This window comes from Salvelinus namaycush, chromosome 7, assembly GCF_016432855.1.
Source record: "Salvelinus namaycush isolate Seneca chromosome 7, SaNama_1.0, whole genome shotgun sequence".
Classification (NCBI taxonomy): domain Eukaryota; kingdom Metazoa; phylum Chordata; class Actinopteri; order Salmoniformes; family Salmonidae; genus Salvelinus; species Salvelinus namaycush.
In genome coordinates, this window is record NC_052313.1 from 17,505,253 (window position 1) to 17,525,173 (window position 19,921).

Here is a 19,921-nt window from a genome sequence, read left to right on the forward strand (position 1 = left end):
ATCAAATCAATCAGGGTAGATTTCTCTGGACATTTGAGATTTGGGCGGGTGGGTGAGCTAATCAACTGGGTAACATTCATAGAATTACAATACATTTTAAAATCAGACACCGGTTTTAACCAACACCAGTTGAGCTCACCTATCAAGATAATTTCACTGTAAACACGTTTAGACATAAGGTGCATCAGAGAAGAAAATGCATCACCGATAGCAGGAGGTGGGTCTATAACAGACCTTTTGAAACCTCAAGGTTCAAAACAAGAAATTCCAACGGTTTACAAACCGTTTCAGACTTTTCCACACTTACAAGGAATGTAGTCTTTACATATATAGCCGCATCCCCACCTTAACTCGATCAGTGTGAACATTTCAAATATCCTTATCAAGAACAAACTTGATGAGCCAGGTTTCAGAAAACACAATTACATCAGCATCTGTTGATTTTGGCCAAATCCTAACCCCATAATTTGTACAACCGGCTGCGTACATTTAAATTAAAATTACCAAAACCAGATCTAGATTTAAAATCAGAGGGGGTTTGGAGACATTGCATATAAGGGCCAGGTTGCACGTTACCTGTTATCAATAAAATAACTAGGCACCTCTGTAATAACCTTGCACGGCTTCTCTTTTTTAAGAGACCTACTGCAAGTGAATTCTACGAGTTTCCAGACAATACAAAACAGTCATTTAAAACCATTAGACTTTGGTTGTGACAAGTTCGTACTGGTCACATCATGCCACAAATGCATCGGCACTTGGACAAGTGAACCGAGTGAAAAAGAGCGAGTTCCCGCAGACAAAATGTCTAATGGACGGGAGAGCACATTGTCAGATGTACTCACCCAGCGACAATGTTTTCTCCAGAGTTCAGTAAAGTCAGTGCTGTAATATTCATATGTGTAAACATACTGAATTATAATTAGATGCATTTTACCGCCGTATCATACTGTGCTATGATTGGTTAAGACCAACCAGATGGTTAGGTCATGGGCAGTTTATCATGGTTGGAGATACGTGAACATGCAAGTTATAGCTAGCTAATAAAGAGCTACGTTAAGAAATATCCTGTAGTACCGCATTTTATTATTTTGTACAAAGCCTGCAAAACAAGACAAGTGCATAAAGCAATACCACGAAAATTGTCATTTTCTCTGAGCGATGTAAGAAATGGTGACCAATGAAAGGTAAGGAGGGACTGTGTGCATGTATCAGTCTGTATGTGAGTGTGTGCGCGTGAGTAGATTGGGGGTTGTTGAGCTGCCTCTGACAGCCAGGCAGAGAGCGAAGAGGAGCCGCTTGGACGAGATACTCCGCTAATGTAAATCTGAGGATAGAACCCAGGCCAGCCAGAGAGGGTTACTTTGGTAAACGTCAAGTAAACAAGTGCAAATAGCGAAAAATAAATGTCAAAAAAGTGTATCCGATTTGGAGACCGGCGAGCTTCACACCAGCAAAACTAAATCGTTTGCACAACACAAGGAAATTGTAGATTTCCGCCACCATAAACTAATAGGTTATTAGGTTAAAAATCTACTAGTCACAGACAAACATTGACATGCTGCCATCTTAGATTTTATGGATTGGAATCTGAGCCCGGTTACCATTTGCATTTTAAGGCTCAAGTCGTTAGAACCATCAATTCTATAATGAACTTAACCTGAAGATGCTTTTGGGAAACCATGTCCTGGACTCTTCACTGGCCACTCCAGAACAGTCCAGTGTTTCTTCTTGAACCATTCCAGGGAGATTTTTGTTTGTGTTTTAGGTTGTCCTGCTCAAAGAGCGTTTTTGGACACTTGGTTGAACGTTGAACTCAAACTGGAGATTTCACGAGGTCTTGCACACGTTTAGGACCCCAGCACCAAAGCAACCTCACAGCATTATCAAACCTCGTTCTAATAAATTGTAGGAAAGGTGTTCTTTTCTTTGAACGCTTTATTTGGTTGATGGTAAACATAGGAAGACCACACTGCTGATGGAGACAAGAAAGCCTGCTTTAACTACACAAAAACTACTAAACACTTCAATGTTATGTGGACCAAAGAAACAAAATGAGTTCTATGGCAATACAGATCAGCGCTGTTTACTGACGACCAAATTAAGTATTCAATTAAAAGAACAGCCTCCGTACAATCAAAGACGGGGTTTGATAATGCTGCAGGGTTACTTTGCTTTTGGTACTGGGGGCCTTGAATGTGCACAAGGCATCATGAAATCAGCAGATTAGCAGAGTCCAATGTTCAACCCAGTAGCCAAAAACAGGGTCTCCATTAATGGTTGTGGATCTTCCAGCACGACAACGACCCCAAACACACAAAAAGCACCCAGGAATGGAAAATAGATGCTTGACTGTTGTGAAGTGGCTAGTGACAAGTCCAGATTTGAATCACATCCAAAACCTACGAGAGATCTAAAAACAGCAGTTGGTGGAGGGCACCCCTCAAACATTGACAAATTAGAGCCATTTGCTGCTGAAAAGTGGGCCAAATTGTCAGTAGAAAAGGTGCAGCAAGCTTATTGATAGCTACAAGAAGCATTTGTCTGCCGTTATCTTGGCCAAAGACTGTGCAATCAAGTACTATCTCCGGAGTGGCAATCATTTTGTCCATGCCATTTGCCTGTATTTTCTAAACACTTTTTTTTATAAACAAGTTTACAAAAAAATTGTTTCTGGAATGTTAAATCCAATATCACTGGGTTGAACATTGCAAAAGTTATTAACTTATTTTAGAGGGAATTATTTAAGAAAAGTGTCAATATATATTTGGCCACAACTATGCCTTTATTGCATATAGCCTCCGGTATGTACTCACCAAAAATATCCCTCCAGAGCATTCACTCAAATCATTGTTAAACTAAAGATGCCTTAGAAACACTGCTAAACCTACCTGATATATCCCACTGTATTTGAATGCAAGTTTATGGGTGCAAAACATAGTAAACATTTGACTGGTTCTTTAGAAAAACTATATTTTACAGGCTTTCCTGATAACTTTTGTAGACTTCATACATTGCATTTCTCAATCAATCACTGAATGTCTTTGAGTGGCTATCGACAAACATGACAAAAGTTAATAAAAAAAATAAACACGCATGGTCTGCCTTGCTCTCTGATGTCTAACCAAGTCCCTGAAATTCATCAGCCTATTATTATCCTTCATCTATTCATGCATTAGCTCTAATTGAGTGTATTTTGAACAATGGCAGAAAAAAATAAATGAGCAAGGTAGGTCATTGCCTGTGTGAGAACTTTGGTCACGGTCTATCAGCCATTAGGCGTCTGTACGACGTCACTCATGGTTCAATGTCAGTATAAAGGTCCAAAGTGGTGTTAGTTTCATCAGGAACTGGAGAGTCTTAGCTTCTATTTCCTTTGTCACCAGCGTTCTACTTTGGAGGTTCCTGAGGAGAGGAAGAGAGAAGTCATCTTTATTGTAATTGTAAAAAGAGACTTTTAAAAGTCTGGTTATTTAGCCACATGCAGAATCTCCCAACTTCAAAAAGTGACCTATCCCTTTACGCCAACGTAATCCCATGTTGAATATTGTTACAGGCATCCTGCCAGACCTAGAAATCCAAAACAGCCATATTCTACACTGACTGTGCTCAGGCTGGGAATATTGTCTTTGATACTCTAGGAGTCCGGTGGGTTACGGAGTGCTGCTGCTGGCTCAGTTCTGCTTGGTTCAGTGTGGGCTGTAGCTCATCCTGGGGGAGCCCGAGTACATCCGAAGTCCACCAACACAGTAACTCTGTGACCATGATTCACACCACAACCAAGAGCACGGCTACAGAGATGACGGGTTCTCCTGCTTCACCCTGGCTAGATTTGCAGTGTACATAGTGTTTTAACTCTTGTTTTCACAGACATCGTCCCCCAAAAAAAACAATAGCTGGGTGACCCGTGTCTGCGTTTATAGGTTATAATACAAGATCTCATTTGCCATTTGAAAATACAAGAATGATGTCCAAGGGCAGGGTGGACAGACTATTCCACGGGACGTGCCATGTGATGCATGGTATACATTGTGTGGGTCAGAAGTGTACCGGTGGTGCTGCAGCCTCCTCCCTCTGTGACATGCTGCTCCAGCCATCTCTGGGCTCTCCTAGTGACTCTAACCTGGAAGGACATGGGAGAGCATGACTTTCAATCTGACATGGCTATTATTATTAGATACATGTGATGTAACATGTACTATATCCCTGCATTGAGGTTAGGTCAGTTGGCCGTTTAGTGCTTGCTTACCTCTGCTGCTGTCGGTCACAGAACGACCGCACGGACTGAGACTCGCTCTGCCAAAAGTTCTGAAAAATGAAAGGAGTTAACAAAACAATGTGAACCCTTTGAATCATTTTGAACCAAACCCTAACTCCTAGGAGTGGGCCAGAAAGCATTATGGTGTAGTGGAAGCAAGAGTGAACCCTAGTGAACATAAGGCAGCCTGGGTCGTGTTCATTAGGCACCGGAAGGCAGAAAACAGAAGTTGAACCACCCGTCCATAAGACATGTAATTCTGTTACAAATCTTTTCCTTTGCTTGCCCTAACAAACTAACGGCCCAGGTTTTAGTAATGGTAACATCAAATTAAGTAACGCGTTTCAATGAGAATGGTGTGCTAGCCAGAGAGACAGAAGACAGACCACAGTTTCCCCCTCGATCTCTTTGAGCGAGATGCAGTCATTCTCCAGGCGGCCCAGCTCCTGGACTACGGTGGCCTGGAAGCGCTCCAGGTGGACCAGCCTGCACAAACAGGAAGAATGTCACTGTAAACCACATCCTCAACCAACCTCTGCGGAACCTTCCAACAATCATAAGACAAGAATGGATGAGGCGAGTTCCCAAGTGGAAAGTGACTTGAGTCATCTAAATGACTACATCAATTATTAATGAATCCATTATTATTTAAGACTGGTCCAGGTGATGGTTTTTACCTGCTGTCGTGGACAGCACCCAGGAGAGAGGTGACGTTTTTCTGACAGTCCATCAGAGACTGCAGGGAGCGGGCTTCAATCTTCTTGTATCTGGACTGTAGGAACAATAGGAAAGGGGGATTAGTAATCTGAAACATGAATGGTAGCAACCTTTATCAAATAGCTCCATGGTCAAATGTTTCCTAGTGTCTAGTTTTAAAGGTCTTGATGGATAAGCGATTGGAGGAATCGTGTGTTAGTGCCGGGCTGGTCTCTGGTGACAGTAGCTGGTCAGCGCACGCAAGATAATTCTGGGTTGGAGATTAGAATGGATCAAGCTGGAGCTCTCCAGGACCAGGGTAACAGTAGGGACCATGATTGTAAACTCAGCAAAAAATGTCCCTTTTTCAGGACCCTGTCTTTCAAAGATAATTCAAAATAATTCAAATAACTTCATAGATCTTCATTGTAAAGGGTTTAAACACTGTTTCCCATGCTTGTTCAATGAACCATAAACAATTAATGAACATGCACCTGTGGAACGGTCATTGAGACACTAACAGCTTACAGACGGTAGGCAATTAAGGTCACAGTTATGAAAGCTTAGGACACTAAAGAGGCCCTTCTACTGACTCTGAAAAACACCAAAAGAAAGATGCCCAGGGTCCCTGCTCATCTGTGTGAACGTGCCTTACCATGCTGAAAGTAGGCATGAGGACTGCAGACGTGGCCAGGGCAATAAATTGCAATGTCCGTACTGTGAGACGCCTAAGACAGAGCTACAGGATGGACAGCTGATCGTCCTCGCAGTGGCAGACCATGGGTAACAACACCTGAACAGGATCGGTAGATCCAAACATCACAGGATGGCAACAACAGCTGCCCGAGTTACACCAGGAACGCATAATCCCTCCATCAGTGCTCAGACTGTCCGCAATAGGCTGAGAGGCTGGACTGAGGGCTTGTAGGCCTGTTGTAAGGCAGATCCTCACTGGCAACAACGTCGCCTATGGGCACAAACCCACCGTCACTGGACCAGACAGGACTAGCAAAAAGTACTATTCACTGACGAGTCACGGTTTTGTCTCAAGAGGGTGATGGTCAGATTTGCGTTTATTGTCGAAGGAATGAGCGTTACACCAAGGCCTGTACTCAGGAATGTCAGTGTCAGACAGGAATGTCAGTGTTCTGCCATGGCCAGTGAAGAGCCCGGATCTCAATCCCATTGAGCACGTCTGGGACCTGTTAGATCGGAGGGTGAGGGCTAGGGCCATTCCCCGCAGACATGTCCGGGAACTTGTAGGTGCCTTGGTGGAAGAGTGGGGTAACATCTCACAGCAAGAACTGGCAAATCTGGTGCAGTCCATGAGAAGGAGATGCACTGCAGTACTTAATGCAGCTGGTGGCCACACCAGATACTGACTGTTACTTTTGATTTTGACCCCCCCCTTTTGTTCAGGGACACATTATTCCATTTATGTTAGTCATATGTCTGTGGAACTTGTTCAGTTCATGTCTCAGTTGTTGAACCTTATGTTCATACAAATATTTACACATGTTAAGTTTGCTGAAAATAAAAGCAGTTGACAGTGAGAGGACGTTTCTTTTTTTGCTGAGTTTGTTGCACAAGTCTGTGTGATGTGATCACCGAGAAGTGTGCTCTCAGCTGGCTCTTGAAGGTCTGGAAAGCAGCGATGACTCCAGAGCCCATCTCCATCTCAGACTCCACCTCCTCATTCAGCACTCTGCTCATTGATTCTGGAAAGCATGAAACAGATGGGGTTGGAATGAACGCCTGCACAACCAGTAGCATACAGTGCATTCAGAAAATATTCTTACCCCTCGACTTATTTCACATTGATGTGTTACAGCCTGAATTTAAAACTGGATAAATAAAATCTCACCCATCTACACCCCATAATGATGAAGTGAAAACATGTTGTTTTCTTTAAACATTATGAAATTTTGGGAAAATGAAATACAGAAGTCTAATTTATACAAATATTCTACGGACAACTCCTTCGACCTCATGGCTTGGTCTTTGCTCTGACACGCACTGTCAACTGTGGGACATTATAAAAGACAGGTGTGTGCCTTTCCAAATCATGTCCAATCAATTGAATTTACCACAGGGGGACCACAATCAAGATGTAGAAACATCTCAAGAATGATCAATGGAAACAGGATGCACCTAACCTTAATTTCGAGTACCATATCAAAGGGTCTGAATACTTATGTAAATAAGGTTGTTTTAGATTGATGAGGAAAAACATTTAATCTATTTCAGAATAATACTGTAACATAAAATGTGGAAAAAGTCAAAGGTTTGAATACTTTCTGAATGCACTGTATGTATGTACAGTACCAGTCAGAAGTTTGAATACACTACTCATTCAAGGGTTTTTATTTTTTTAAACAATTTTCTACATTGTAGAATAATAGTTAAGACATTAAAACAATTAAATAATACATATGGAATCATGTAGTAACCAAATGAGTGTTTACAAGTCAAAATATATTTGAAATTCTTCAAAGTAGCCACCTTGATGGCAGCTTTGCACACTCTTGGCATTCTCTCAACCAGCTTCATGGGGTAGTCACCTGGAATGCATTTCAATTAAAAGGTGTGACTTGTTAAAAGTTCACTTGTGGAATTTCTTTACTTCATTAGGACCGCAACAGGAAGACCCAGACTTACCTCTGCTGCAGAGGATAACGTCATTAGAGTTACCAGCCTCAGAAAATCGGCAATTAACTGCACCTCAGGTTTCAGCCCAAATAAATGCTTCAGAGTTCAAGTAACAGACACAGCAACATAAACTGTTCAGGGGAGACTGAGTGAAATCAGGACTTCATGATCAAATTTCTGCTAAGAAACCACTAAAGGACACCAATAAGAAGAGACTTGCTTGGGCCAAGAAACACGAGCAATGGACATTAGACCGGTGGAAATCTGTCTTTTGGTCTGATGAGTCCAAATTTGAGATTTTTGGTTCAAACCACTCTTTGTGAGAGAGTAGGTGAACGGATGCTCTCCACGTGTGGTTCCCACCATGAAGCATGGAGGTGGTGGTGTGATGGTGCTTTGCTGGTGACACTGATTTATTTAGAATTCAAAAGGCACACTTAACCAGCACGGCTACCACAGCATTCTGTAGCAATACGCCATCCCATCTTGTTTGCGCTTAGTGGGACTATCATTTGTTTTTCAACAGGACAATGACTCAAAACACACCATCAGGCTGTGTAAGGGCTTTTTGACCAAGGAGAGTGATGCATCAGATGACCTGGCCTCCAATCACCTGACCTCAACCCAATTGAGATGGTTTGGGATGAGTTGGAACGCAGAGTGAAGGAAATGCAGCCAACAAGTGCTCAACATGTGGGAACTCTTTCAAGACTGTTGGAAAAGCATTCCTCATGAAACTGGTTGAGAGAATACCAAGAGTGTGCAAAGCTGTCATCAAGGCAAAGGGTGGCTTCGAGAAGAATCTTAAATATAAAACATTTTGATTTGTTTAATACTTCTTTGGTTACTACATGATTCCATGTGTGTTATTTCATAGTTTATGTCTTCACTATTATTCTACAATGTAGAAAATAGTAAAAATAAAGAAAAACCCTTGAAATGAGTAGGTGTGCCCAAACTTTTGACTTGTACGTACGTATGCACAGCTGAAGTCGGAAGTTTACATGAACTGAGTTTAAATGTATTTGGCTAAGGTGTTTCACAATTCCTGACATTTAATCCTAGTAAAAATTCCCCGTCAGTTAGGAACACAACTTTATTTTAAGAATGAAATGTCAGAATAATAGTAGAGAGAATGATTAATTTCAGCCCAGTGGGTCAGAAGTTTAAATACAAATCGTGGCCAAAAGTTATAAGAATGACACATATTTATTTCCACAAAGTTTGCTGCTTCAGTGTCTTTAGATATTTTTGTCAGATGTTACTATGGAATACTGAAGTATGATTACAAGCATTTCATAAGTGTCAAAGGCTTTTATTGACAATTACATGAAGTTGATGCAAAGAGTCAATATTTGCAGTGTTGACCCTTCTTTTTCAAGATCTCTGCAATCCACCCTGGCATGCTGTCAATTAACTTCTGGGCCACATCCTGACTGATGGCAGCCCATTCTTGCATAATCAATGCTTGAAATTTGTCAGAATTTGTGGGTTTTTGTTTGTTCACCCACCTCTTGAGGATTGACCACAAGTTCTCAATGGGATTAAGGTCTGGGGAGTTCCCTGGCCATGGACCCAAAATATTGATGTTTTGTTCCCCGAGCCACTTAGTTATCGCTTTTGCCTTATGGCAAGGTGATCCATCATGCTGGAAAAGGCATTGTTCGTCACCAAACTGTTCCTGGATGGTTGGGAGAAGTTTCTCTCGGAGGATGTGTTGGTACCATGCTTTATTCATGGCTGTGTTCTTAGGCAAAATTGTGAGTGAGCCCACTCCCTTGGCTGAGAAGCAACCCCACACATGGTTTCAGGATGCTTTACTGTTGGCATGACACAGGACTGATGGTAGCGCTTACCTCGTCTTCTCCGGACAAGCTTTTTTTCCCGGATGCCTCAAACAATTGGAAAGAGGATTCAGAGAAAATGACTTTACCCCAGTCCTCAGCAGTCCAATCCCTGTACCTTTTGCAGAATATAAGTCTGTCCCTGATGTTTTTACTGGACTGTACTTTACTGTAACTTCTTTGCTGCCCTTCTTGACACCAGGCCATCCTCCAAAAGTCTTCCTGGCGCTTGCTGGACTTTCTTGGGCGCTCTGAAGCCGCCTGATGAGCCGATAAATGGTTGATTTAGGTGCAATCTTACTGGCAGCAATATCCTTGCCTGTGAGGCCCTTTTTTGTGCAAAGCAATGACAACGGCACGTGTTTCCTTGCAGGTAACCACGGTTGACAGAGGAAGAACAATGATTCCAAGCACCACCCTCCTTTTGAAGCTTCCAGTCTGTTATTCGAACTCAAATCAGCATGACAGAGTGATCTCCAGCCTTGTCCTCGTCAACATTCACACCTGTGTTAACGAGAGAATCACTGACATGATGATGACAGGTGGTTCTTTCGTGGCAGGGCCGAAATGCAGTGGAAATGTTTTGGGAAAAGAGGGACTTTGCAATTAATCTGATCACTCATAACATTCTGGAGTATATGCAAATTGCCATCATACAAACTGAGGCAGCAGACTTTGAAGATTCATGTGTCATTTTCAAATTTTGGCCACGACTGTACACTCAATTAGTATTTGGTAGCATTGCTTAACTTGGGTCAAACGTTTTGGGTTGCCTTCCACAAGCTTCCCACAATAAGTTGGGTGAATTTTGGCCCATTCCTCCTGACAGAGCTGGTGTAACTGAGTCAGGTTTGCAAAGCACCCCCACGACATGATGCTGCCACCCCCGTGCTTCACGGTTGGGATGGTATTCTTCGGCTTGCAAGCCTCCCCCTTTTTCCTCAAAACATAATGGTCATTATGGCCAAACAGTTCTATTTTTGTTTCATCAGACCAGAGGACATTTCTCCAAAATGTACGATCTTTGTCCCCATGTGCAGTTGCAAACCGTAGTCTGGCTTTTTTATGGCGGATTTGGAAGCAGTGGCTTCTTCCTTGCTGAGCGGCCTTTCAGGTTATGTCGATATAAGACTCATTTTACTGTGGATATAGATACTTTTGTACTGGTTTCCTCCAGCATCTTCACAAGGTCCTTTGCTGTTGTTCTGGGATTGATTTGCACTTTTCACACCAAAGTACGTTCATCTCTAGGAGACAGAATGCGTCTCCTTCCTGAGCGGTATGACGGCTGCGTGGTCCCATGGTGTTTATACTTGCATACTACTGTTTGTACAGATGAACGTGGTACCTTCAGGCATTTGGAAATTGCTCCCATGGATACGGAGTTTGAAGGTAGGCCTTGAAATACATCCACAGGTACACCTCCAATTGACTCAAATGATGTCAATTAGCCTATCAGAAGCTTCTAAAGCCATGACATAATTTTCTGTAATTTTCCAAGCTGTTTAAAGGCACAGTCAACTTAGTGTATGTAAACTTCTGACCCACTGGAATTGTGATAGTGAATTATAAATGAAATAATCTGTAAACAATTGTTGGAAAAATTACTTGTGTCATGCACAAAGCAGATGTCCTAACCAACTTGCCAAAACTATAGTTTGTTTTAACAAGAAATTTGTGGAGGGTTTGAAAAACGAGTTAATGACTCCAACATAAGTGTATGTAAACTTCCAACTTCAACTGTATGTATGTATTACCAGCAGCCTCCTCAAGAGGTTCTGAGGGAAAGAAGGCCCTGGGTCTTTGCCTTGGATCACTTTCTAGCGGCACACTCTTCTTCTCCGCTGCACCTCCCGAGTCAGCACGCTCTGCTGAGTAATATGGCCATTGACCATGGTCAGCTCCAGTCCACACCTTCATGGTAATTTATCCTTCACTGAGGGCCATGTTTTATCAAGTGTTCTATCATATTAAAACATTTTGCAACTGAAAACAAACAAACTTTTGTTATAGGACAAGTTCAGGTAGTCCCTCCCAGTTAATCCTTTAAATTCAGTTTGATGCCTAATGAATACGACCACGGTAAGTATTTGAAAACAGATGCTCTTTTAGAATTTTTAAGAGACCAGATTGGTCAACAGTACATGTCAAGTCATTGCAGAGAGACTTCAGAGACATACCTGAGGCCCAAGGCCTCTTCCTATGAATTCCAGCCTCCTGATTGGGAACATGGTCCTGAAATAATAATTTTACATTATGACCTGGACTGAAATAGGTGCTGGAACTCATTTTGTGTGCCAGTACTGTTTATATTTAGGTGCAGGAGCATTATGACAGATTATGTGTATATTATTAAAATCTATACATGTTATAACACATTACTTAGAAACAACAGTACAGTAAACACCCAACAAAACAATAGAATAACTAGCACCAGGGTACAAATGGAGGTTCTCTGTTAGTAAATCTTCCAAGAGAAGACTTAGGAATAGGAGAGGGATTCTCCTATTGGAGAGGTGAAACATGTGTTATTGGGATGTATCATGAGTCTGGTGCCAGATCTGTTTGTGCTGTTGTGCCAATGCTTATGGTCGTAGTCTATGGCGTTGGCTAAAGATCACATACAGATCTGGCACCAGGCAAGTACTACGGAGTACCTTACAGTAGGTGTAGATTCATCTTGTTCCTCCCGGTGAAACACAGATTCATCCCAGTCCTCCCCAGTCACATCATGGAAGCCTACAAGGAATGCAATGTTGTTAGCTAATGTGACACCTGTATGTGATGTGAGACCTGTATGGGACTTTTATTTTGACACGCTGTACACCTGTATTGAAGGGAAAATCCCATACAGGTTTCACATCAGCTACAGGTCTAAATATAGCCCCATTATCCATGAGAAACATGTCTGTATACCACAATGTGCGATGTGGGTGGCAGGTGTGAAAAAAAATCTGCCGATGTGCAAAGCTTGAGAAAGGCACTTAACCCGAATGCTCCTGTAAGTCACACTGGATAAAAGTGTCTGCTAAATGACAAAAATAAAATCAATTCAAACATAGTTAACATTGCCCTTATGAGCCCTGGTCAACTGTACTATATTGAATAGGGTACCATTTCAGATGCAGCCTTGTTCCGATGAATGCCTTCGTAAAGTATTCAGACCCCTTGACTTTTTCCAGATTTTGTAATGCTACAGCCTATTCTAAAATGTACTAAATCGTTGTTTTTTGTGTCAATCTACACACAATACCCATAACATCAAAGCAAGAACAGAGACATTTTTGCTATAAAAAAAAAAAAAATGTATCACTGAAATATCACATTTACATATGTATTGAAACCCTTTACTCTGTACTTTGTTGAAGCACCTTTGGCAGTGATTACAGCATCAATTATTGGGTATGATCCTATAAGCTTGGCACACCTGCATTTGGGGAGTTTCTTCCATTCTTCTCTGCAGACCCTCTCAAAGTGTCATGTTGGATGGGAGCGTCGCTGCACAGCTATTTTCAGGTCTCTTCAGAGATGTTCGATCGGGTTCAAGTCCGGGCTCTGGCTGGGCCACTCAAGGACATTCAGAGACTTGTCCCGAAGCCACTCCTGTGTTGTCTTGGCTGTGTGCTTAGGGTCGTTGTCCTGTTGGAAGGTGAACCTACACCCCAGTCTGAGGTCCTGAGCAGGTTTTCATCAAGGATCTCTGTACTTTGCTCAGTTCATCTTTCCCTTGATCCTGACCAGTCTCCCAGTCCCTGAAAAACAACCCCACAGCATGCTACCACCGCGCTTCACCGTGGGGATGGTGCCAGGTTTCCTCCAGACGTGATGCTTGGCATTCAGGCCAAAGAGTTAAATCTTGGTTTCATCAGACCAGAAAATCTTGTTTCTCATAGTCAGATGCTTTAGGTGCCTTTTGGCAAACACCAAGCGGGCTCTCATGTGTCTTTTACTGAGGAGTGGCTTCCATCTAGCCACTCTACCATAAAGGCCTGACTGGTGGAGTGCTCCAGAGATGGTTGTCCTTCTGGAAGGTTCTCCCATCTCCACAGAGGAACTCTGGAGCTCTGTCAGAGTGACCATCCGGTTCTTGGTCATTTCCCTGACCAAGGCCCTTCTTCCCAATTGCTAGTTTGGCCGGGCGGCCAGCCCTAGGAAGAGTCTTGGCGGAGGCCACTGTGTTTTCGGGGACCTTCAAAGCTTCAGAAATGTTTTGGTACCCTTCCCCAGGTCTTCGCCCCGACACAATCTTGTCTCGGAGATCTACATACAATTCCTTTGACCTCATGGCTTGGTTTTTGTTCTGACCTTCTGGCACTGTCAACTGTGGGACCTTATATTAACAGGTGGGTCTCTGGTAAATTCAATTGATTGGACCTGATTTGGGTAGAGGTGGAATGCAATCAAGTTGTAGATAAAAAATATATTTTTTAAAATGTAACATTTAACTAGGCAAGTCAGTTAAGAACAAATTCTTATTTACAATGACGGCCTACCGGGGAACAGTGGGTTAACTCAAGGATGATAATGGAAACAGGATGCACCTGAGCTCAATTTCGAGTCTCATAGCAAAGGGTCTGAATACTTATGTAACAAAGGTATTTCTGTTTTCTAAAAACGTGTTTTCACTTTGTCATTATGGGGTATTCTGTGTAGATTGCTGAGGATTTTTACTTATTTATTCAAATTTTAGAGTAAGGCTGTAACGTAACAAAATGTGGAAAAAGGGGTCTGAATACTTTCCGAAGGCACTGTATAGCTTGCCTGAATCTCGTGATATCAGTTTGGACGGAGGAGGAAACTCCAGAGATTCTTCCTCTTTGAGCTTGTCAAATAGCCGTTCTGCAATGTTTTTACTTGGTGTTCCCCCCGCTGATCTGCATGCTGGTGTACGGTGCTGTTCAAAACAGAAAGGGGATGTCGTGGACATCAATTGTCAAACAGCAACAACATTTCATATCACACCGAGGTAGAGGCAAACCAAGAACTGGACCTATGCTATTACAGCTACAGTCGTGGCCAAAAGTTTTGAGAATGACACAAATATTAATCTTCAAAGTCTGCTGCCTCAGTTTGTATGATGGCAATTTGCATATACTCCAGAATGTTATGAAGAGTGATCAGATGAATATCAATTAATTGCAAAGTCCCTCTTTTCCATACAAATGAACTGAATCCCCCAAAAAACCTTTCCACTGCATTTCATCCCTGCCACAAAAGGACCACCTGTCATCATCATGTCAGTGATTCTCTCGTTAACACAGGTGTGAATGTTGACGAGGACAAGGCTGGAGATCACTCTGTCATGCTGATTGAGTTCGAATAACAGACTGGAAGCTTCAAAAGGAGGGTGGTGCTTGGAATCATTGTTCTTCCTCTGTCAACCGTGGTTACCTGCAAGGAAACACGTGCCGTCGTCATTGCTTTGCACAAAAAGGGCCTCACAGGCAAGGATATTGCTGCCAGTAAGATTGCACCTAAAATCAACCATTTATCGGATCATCAAGAACTTCAAGGAGAGCGGTTCAATTGTTGTGAAGGCGGCTTCAGGGCGCCCAAAAAAGTCCAGCAAACGCCAGGACCGTCTCCTAAAGTTGATTCAGCTGCGGGATCGGGGCACCACCAGTACAGAGCTTGCTCAGGAATGGCAGCAGGCAGGTGTGAGTGCGTCTGCACGCACAGTGAGGCGAAGACTTTTGGAGGATGGCCTGGTGTCAAGAAGGGAAGCAAAGAAGCCACTTCTCTCCAGGTAAAACATCAGGGACAGACTGATATTCTGCAAAAGGTACAGAGATTGGACTGCTGAGGACTGGGGTAAAGTCATTTTCTCTGATCAAATCAAATGTATTTATATAGCCCTTCTTACATCAGCTGATATCTCAAAGTGCTGTACAGAAACCCAGCCTAAAACCCCAAAAAGCAAGCAATGCAGGTGTAGAAGCACGGTGGCTAGGAAAAACTCCCTAGAAAGGCCAAAACCTAGGAAGAAACCTAGAGAGGAACCATGCTATGAGGGGTGGCCAGTCCTCTTCTGGCTGTGCCGGGTGGAGATTATAACAGAACATGGCAAAGATGTTCAAATGTTCATAAATGACCAGCATGGTAAAATAATAATAATCACAGTAGTTGTCGAGGGTGCAACAAGTCAGCACCTCAGGAGTAAATGTCAGTTGGCTTCTCATAGCTGATCATTAAGAGTATCTCTACTGCTCCTGCTGTCTCTAGAGAGTTGAAAACAGCAGGTCTGGGACAGGTAGCACGTCCAGTAAACAGGTCAGGGTTCCATAGCCGCAGGCAGAACAGTTGAATCTGGAGCAGCAGCACGGCCAGGTGGACTGGGGACAGCAAGGAGTCATCATGCCAGGTAGTCCTGAGGCATGGTCCTTGGGCTCAGGTCCTCCGAGAGAGCGAAAGAAAGAGAGAGAGAATTAGAGAGCATACTTAAATTCACACAGGACACCGGATAAGACAGGAGAAGTACTCCAGATATAAACAGACTGACCTTAGCGTCCCGACAAACTACTGCAGCATAAATACTGGAGGCTGAGAGAGGAGGGGTCAGGAGACACTGTGGCCCCATCCGATGATACCCCTGGACAGGGCCAAACAGGCAGGATATAACCCCACCCACTTTGCCAAAGTACAGCCCCCACACCACTAGAGGGATATCTTCAACCACCAACTTACCATCCTTAGACAAGGCCGAGTATAGCCCACAAAGATCTCCGCCACTGCACAACCCAAGGGGGGGGGGGGGGGGGGGGGGGGGGGGGGGGGGGGGGGCGCCAACCCAGACAGGAAGATCACGTCAGTGACTCGACGCACCCCTCCTAGGGACGGCATGAAAGAGCACCAGTAAGCCAGTGACTCAGCCCCTGTAATAGGGTTAGAGGCAGAGAATCCCAGTGGAGGGGAACCGGCCAGGCAGAGACAGCAAGGGCGGTTCGTTGCTCCAGAGCCTTTCTGTTCACCTTCACACTCCTGGGCCAGACTACACTCAATCATATGACCTACTGAAGAGATGAGTCTTCAGTAAAGACTTAAAGGTTGAGACCGAGTCTACGTCTCTCACATGGGTAGGCAGACCATTCCATAAAACTTGAGCTCTATAGGAGAAAGCCCTGCCTCCAGCTGTTTGCTTAGAAATTCTACGGACAATTAGGATGCCTGCATATTGTGACCATAGCGTACGTGTAGGCATGTACGGCAGGACCAAATCGGAAAAGATACAAATTGGAAAGAATCAGAAAGATCCGGGTAGCCGGAAAGTAGAGCATTGCAGTAGTCTAACCTAGAATTAACAAAAGCATGGATTAATTTTTGTGCATAATTTTTGGACAGAAAGTTTCTGATTTTTGCAATGTTATGTAGATGGAAAAAAGCTGTCCTTGAAACAGTCTTGATATGTTCGTCAAAAGAGAGATCAGGGTCCAGAGTAACGCAGAGGTCCTTCACAGTTTTATTTGAGACGACTGTACAACCATCAAGATTAGTTGTCAGATTCAACAGAAGATCTCTTTGTTTCCTGGGACCTAGAACAAGCATCTCTGTTTGTCCGAGTTTAAAAGTAGAAAGTTTGCAGCCATCCACTTCCTTGTGTATGAAACACAGGCTTCTAGTGAGGGCAATTTTGGGGCTTCACCGTGTTTCATTGAAATGTACAGCTGTGTGTCATCCGCATAGCAGTGAAAGTTAACATTATGTTTTCGAATGACATCCCCAAGAGGTAAAATATATAGTGAAAACAGTAGTGGTCCTAAAACGGAACCTTGAGGAACACCGAAATGTACAGTTGATTTGTCAGAGGACAAACCATTCACAGAGACAAACTGACATCTTTCCGACAGATGAGATCTAAACCAGGCCAGAACTTGTCCGTGTAGACCAATTTGGGTTTCCAATCTCTCCAAAAGAATGTGGTGATCGATGGTATCAAAGGCAGCACTAAGGTCTAGGAGCACGAGGACAGATGCAGAGCCTCGGTCTGACGCCTTTAAAAGGTAATTTACCACCTTCACAAGTGCAGTCTCAGTGCTATGATGGAGTCTAAAACCAGACTGAAGCATTTCATATACATTGTTTGTCTTCAGGAAGGCAGTGAGTTGCTGTGCAACAGCTTTTGATTTTTTTTTTTTTTAGAGGAATGGAAGATTCGATATAGACCGATAGTTTTTAATATTTTCTGGGTCAAGGTTTGGCTTTTTAAAGAGAGGCCTTATTACTGCCACCTTTTAGTGAGTTTGGTACACATCCGGTGGATAGAGAGCCTTTTATTATGTTCAACATAGGAGGGCCAAGCACAGGAAGCAGCTCTTTCAGTAGTTTAGTTGGAATAGGGTTCAGTATGCAGCTTGAAGGTTTAGAGGCCATGATTATTTTCATCATTGTGTCAAGAGATATAGTACTAAAACACTTGGGTGTCTCTTGATCCTAGGTCCTGGCAGAGTTGTGCAGACTCAGGACAACTGAGCTCTGGAGGAATACGCAGATTTAAAGAGGAGTCCGTAATTTGCTTTCTAATGATCATGATCTTTTCCTCAAAGAAGTTCATGAATTTATTACGGCTGAAGTGAAAGCCATCCTCTCTTGGGGAATCCTGCTTTTTAGTTAGCTTTGCGACAGTATCAACAAAAAAAAATTGGGTTGTTCTTATTTTCCTCAATTAAGTTGGAAAAATAGGATGATCGAGCAGCAGTGAGGGCTCTTCGATACTGCACGGTAGTGTCTTTCCAAGCTAGTCGGAAGACTTCCAGTTTGGTGTGGCGCCATTTCTGTTCCAATTTTCTGGAAGCTTGCTTCAGAGCTCGGGTATTTTCTGTATACCAGGGAGCTATTTTCTTATGACAAATGTTTTTAGGGGTGCAACTGCATCTAGGGTATTGCGCAAGGTTAAATTGAGTTCCGCAGTTAGGCGGTTAACTGATTTTTGTCCTCTGACGTCCTTGGGTAGGCAGAGGGAGTCTGGAAAAGCATCAAGGAATCTTTGGGTTCTCTGAGAATTTATAGCACAACTTTTGATGATCCTTGGTTGGGGTCTGAGCAGATTATTTGTTGCGATTACAAACGTAATAAAATGGTGGGCCGATAATCCTGGACTATGAGGAAAAACATTAAGATCCACAAGATTTATTCCATGGGACAAAACTAGGTCCAGAGTATGACTGACAGTGAGTAGGTCCAGAGATATGTTGGACAAAACCCACTGAGTCGATGATGGCTTCGAAAGCCTTTGAGTGGGTCTGTGGACTTTTCCATGTGAATATTAAAATCACCAAAAATGTGATTATCTGCTATGACTACAAGGTCCGATAGGAATTCAGGGAACTCAGTGAGGAACGCTGTATATGGCCCAGGAGGCCTGTAAACCGTAGCTATAAAAAGTGATTGAGTAGGCTGCATAGATTTCATGACTAGAAGCTCAAAAGACGAAAACGTCGGGGGGGGTTTTGTAAATTGAAATTTGCTATCGTAAATGTTAGCAACACCTCCGCCTTTGCGGGATGCACAGGGGATATGGTCACTAGTGTAACCAGGAGGTGAGGCCTCATTTAACAAAGTAAATTCATCAGGCTTAAGCCATGTTTCAGTCAGGCCAATCACATCAAGATCATGATCAGTGATTAGTTCATTGACTATAAGTGCCTTTGAAGTGAGGGATCTAACATTAAGTAGCCCTATTTTGAGATGTGAGGTATCACGATCTCTTTCAATAATGGCAGGAATGGAGGAGGTCTTTATTCTAGTGAGATTGCTAAGGTGAACACCGCCATGTTTAGTTTTGCCCAACCTAGGTCGAGGCACAGACACGGTCTCAATGGGGATAGCTGAGCTGACTACACTGACTGTGCTAGTGGCAGACTCCACTAAGCTGGCAGGCTGGCTAACAGCCTGCTGCCTGGCCTGCACCCTATCTCATTGTGGAGCTAGAGGAGTTAGAGCCCTGTCTATGTTGGTAGATAAGATGAGAGCACCCCTCCAGCTAGGATGGAGTCCGTCACTCCTCAGCAGGTCAGGCTTGGTCCTGTTTGTGGGTGAGTCCCATAAAGAGGGACCATTATCTACAAATTCTATCTTTTGGGAGGGGCAGAAAACAGTTTAACCAGCGATTGAGTTGTGAGACTCTGCTGTAGAGCTCATCACTCCCCCTAACTGGGAGGGGGCCAGAGACAATTCCTCGATGCCGACACAGCTTTCTAGCTGATTTACAGGCTGAAGCTATGTTGCGCTTGGTGACCTCTGACTTTCATCCTAACATCGTTGGTGCCGACGTGGATAACAATATCTATACTCTCCAGTTTTAGCTTTAGCCAGCACCATCTTCAGATTAGCCTTAACGTTGGTAGCCCTGCCCCCTGGTAAACAGTGTATGATCGCTGGATGATTCGTTTTAAGTCTAATACTGCGGGTAATGGAGTCGCCAATGACTAGGGTTTTCAATTTGTCAGAGCTAATGATGGAAGCTTCGGCGTCTCAGACC

General features: G+C 43.3%; 1 protein-coding gene across 1 annotated transcript in view; it reads right to left on the bottom strand.

Annotated features, from left to right (window-relative positions):
• Positions 1–2,774: 2,774 nt before the first annotated feature.
• The window catches only part of sycp2l (synaptonemal complex protein 2-like), a 33,081-nt gene continuing 15,934 nt past the window's right edge, over positions 2,775–19,921 (bottom strand). Inside the window, exons 15-21 of the mRNA XM_038997219.1 lie at positions 11,205–11,361; positions 6,563–6,672; positions 4,936–5,030; positions 4,645–4,744; positions 4,250–4,308; positions 4,051–4,123; positions 2,775–3,405 (exon numbers count right to left, since the gene is read on the bottom strand). Of these exons, the coding sequence (XP_038853147.1) occupies positions 3,391–3,405; positions 4,051–4,123; positions 4,250–4,308; positions 4,645–4,744; positions 4,936–5,030; positions 6,563–6,672; positions 11,205–11,361 (609 nt within the window). The 3' untranslated portion in view covers positions 2,775–3,390. The remainder of the gene's footprint in view (positions 3,406–4,050; positions 4,124–4,249; positions 4,309–4,644; positions 4,745–4,935; positions 5,031–6,562; positions 6,673–11,204; positions 11,362–19,921) is intronic.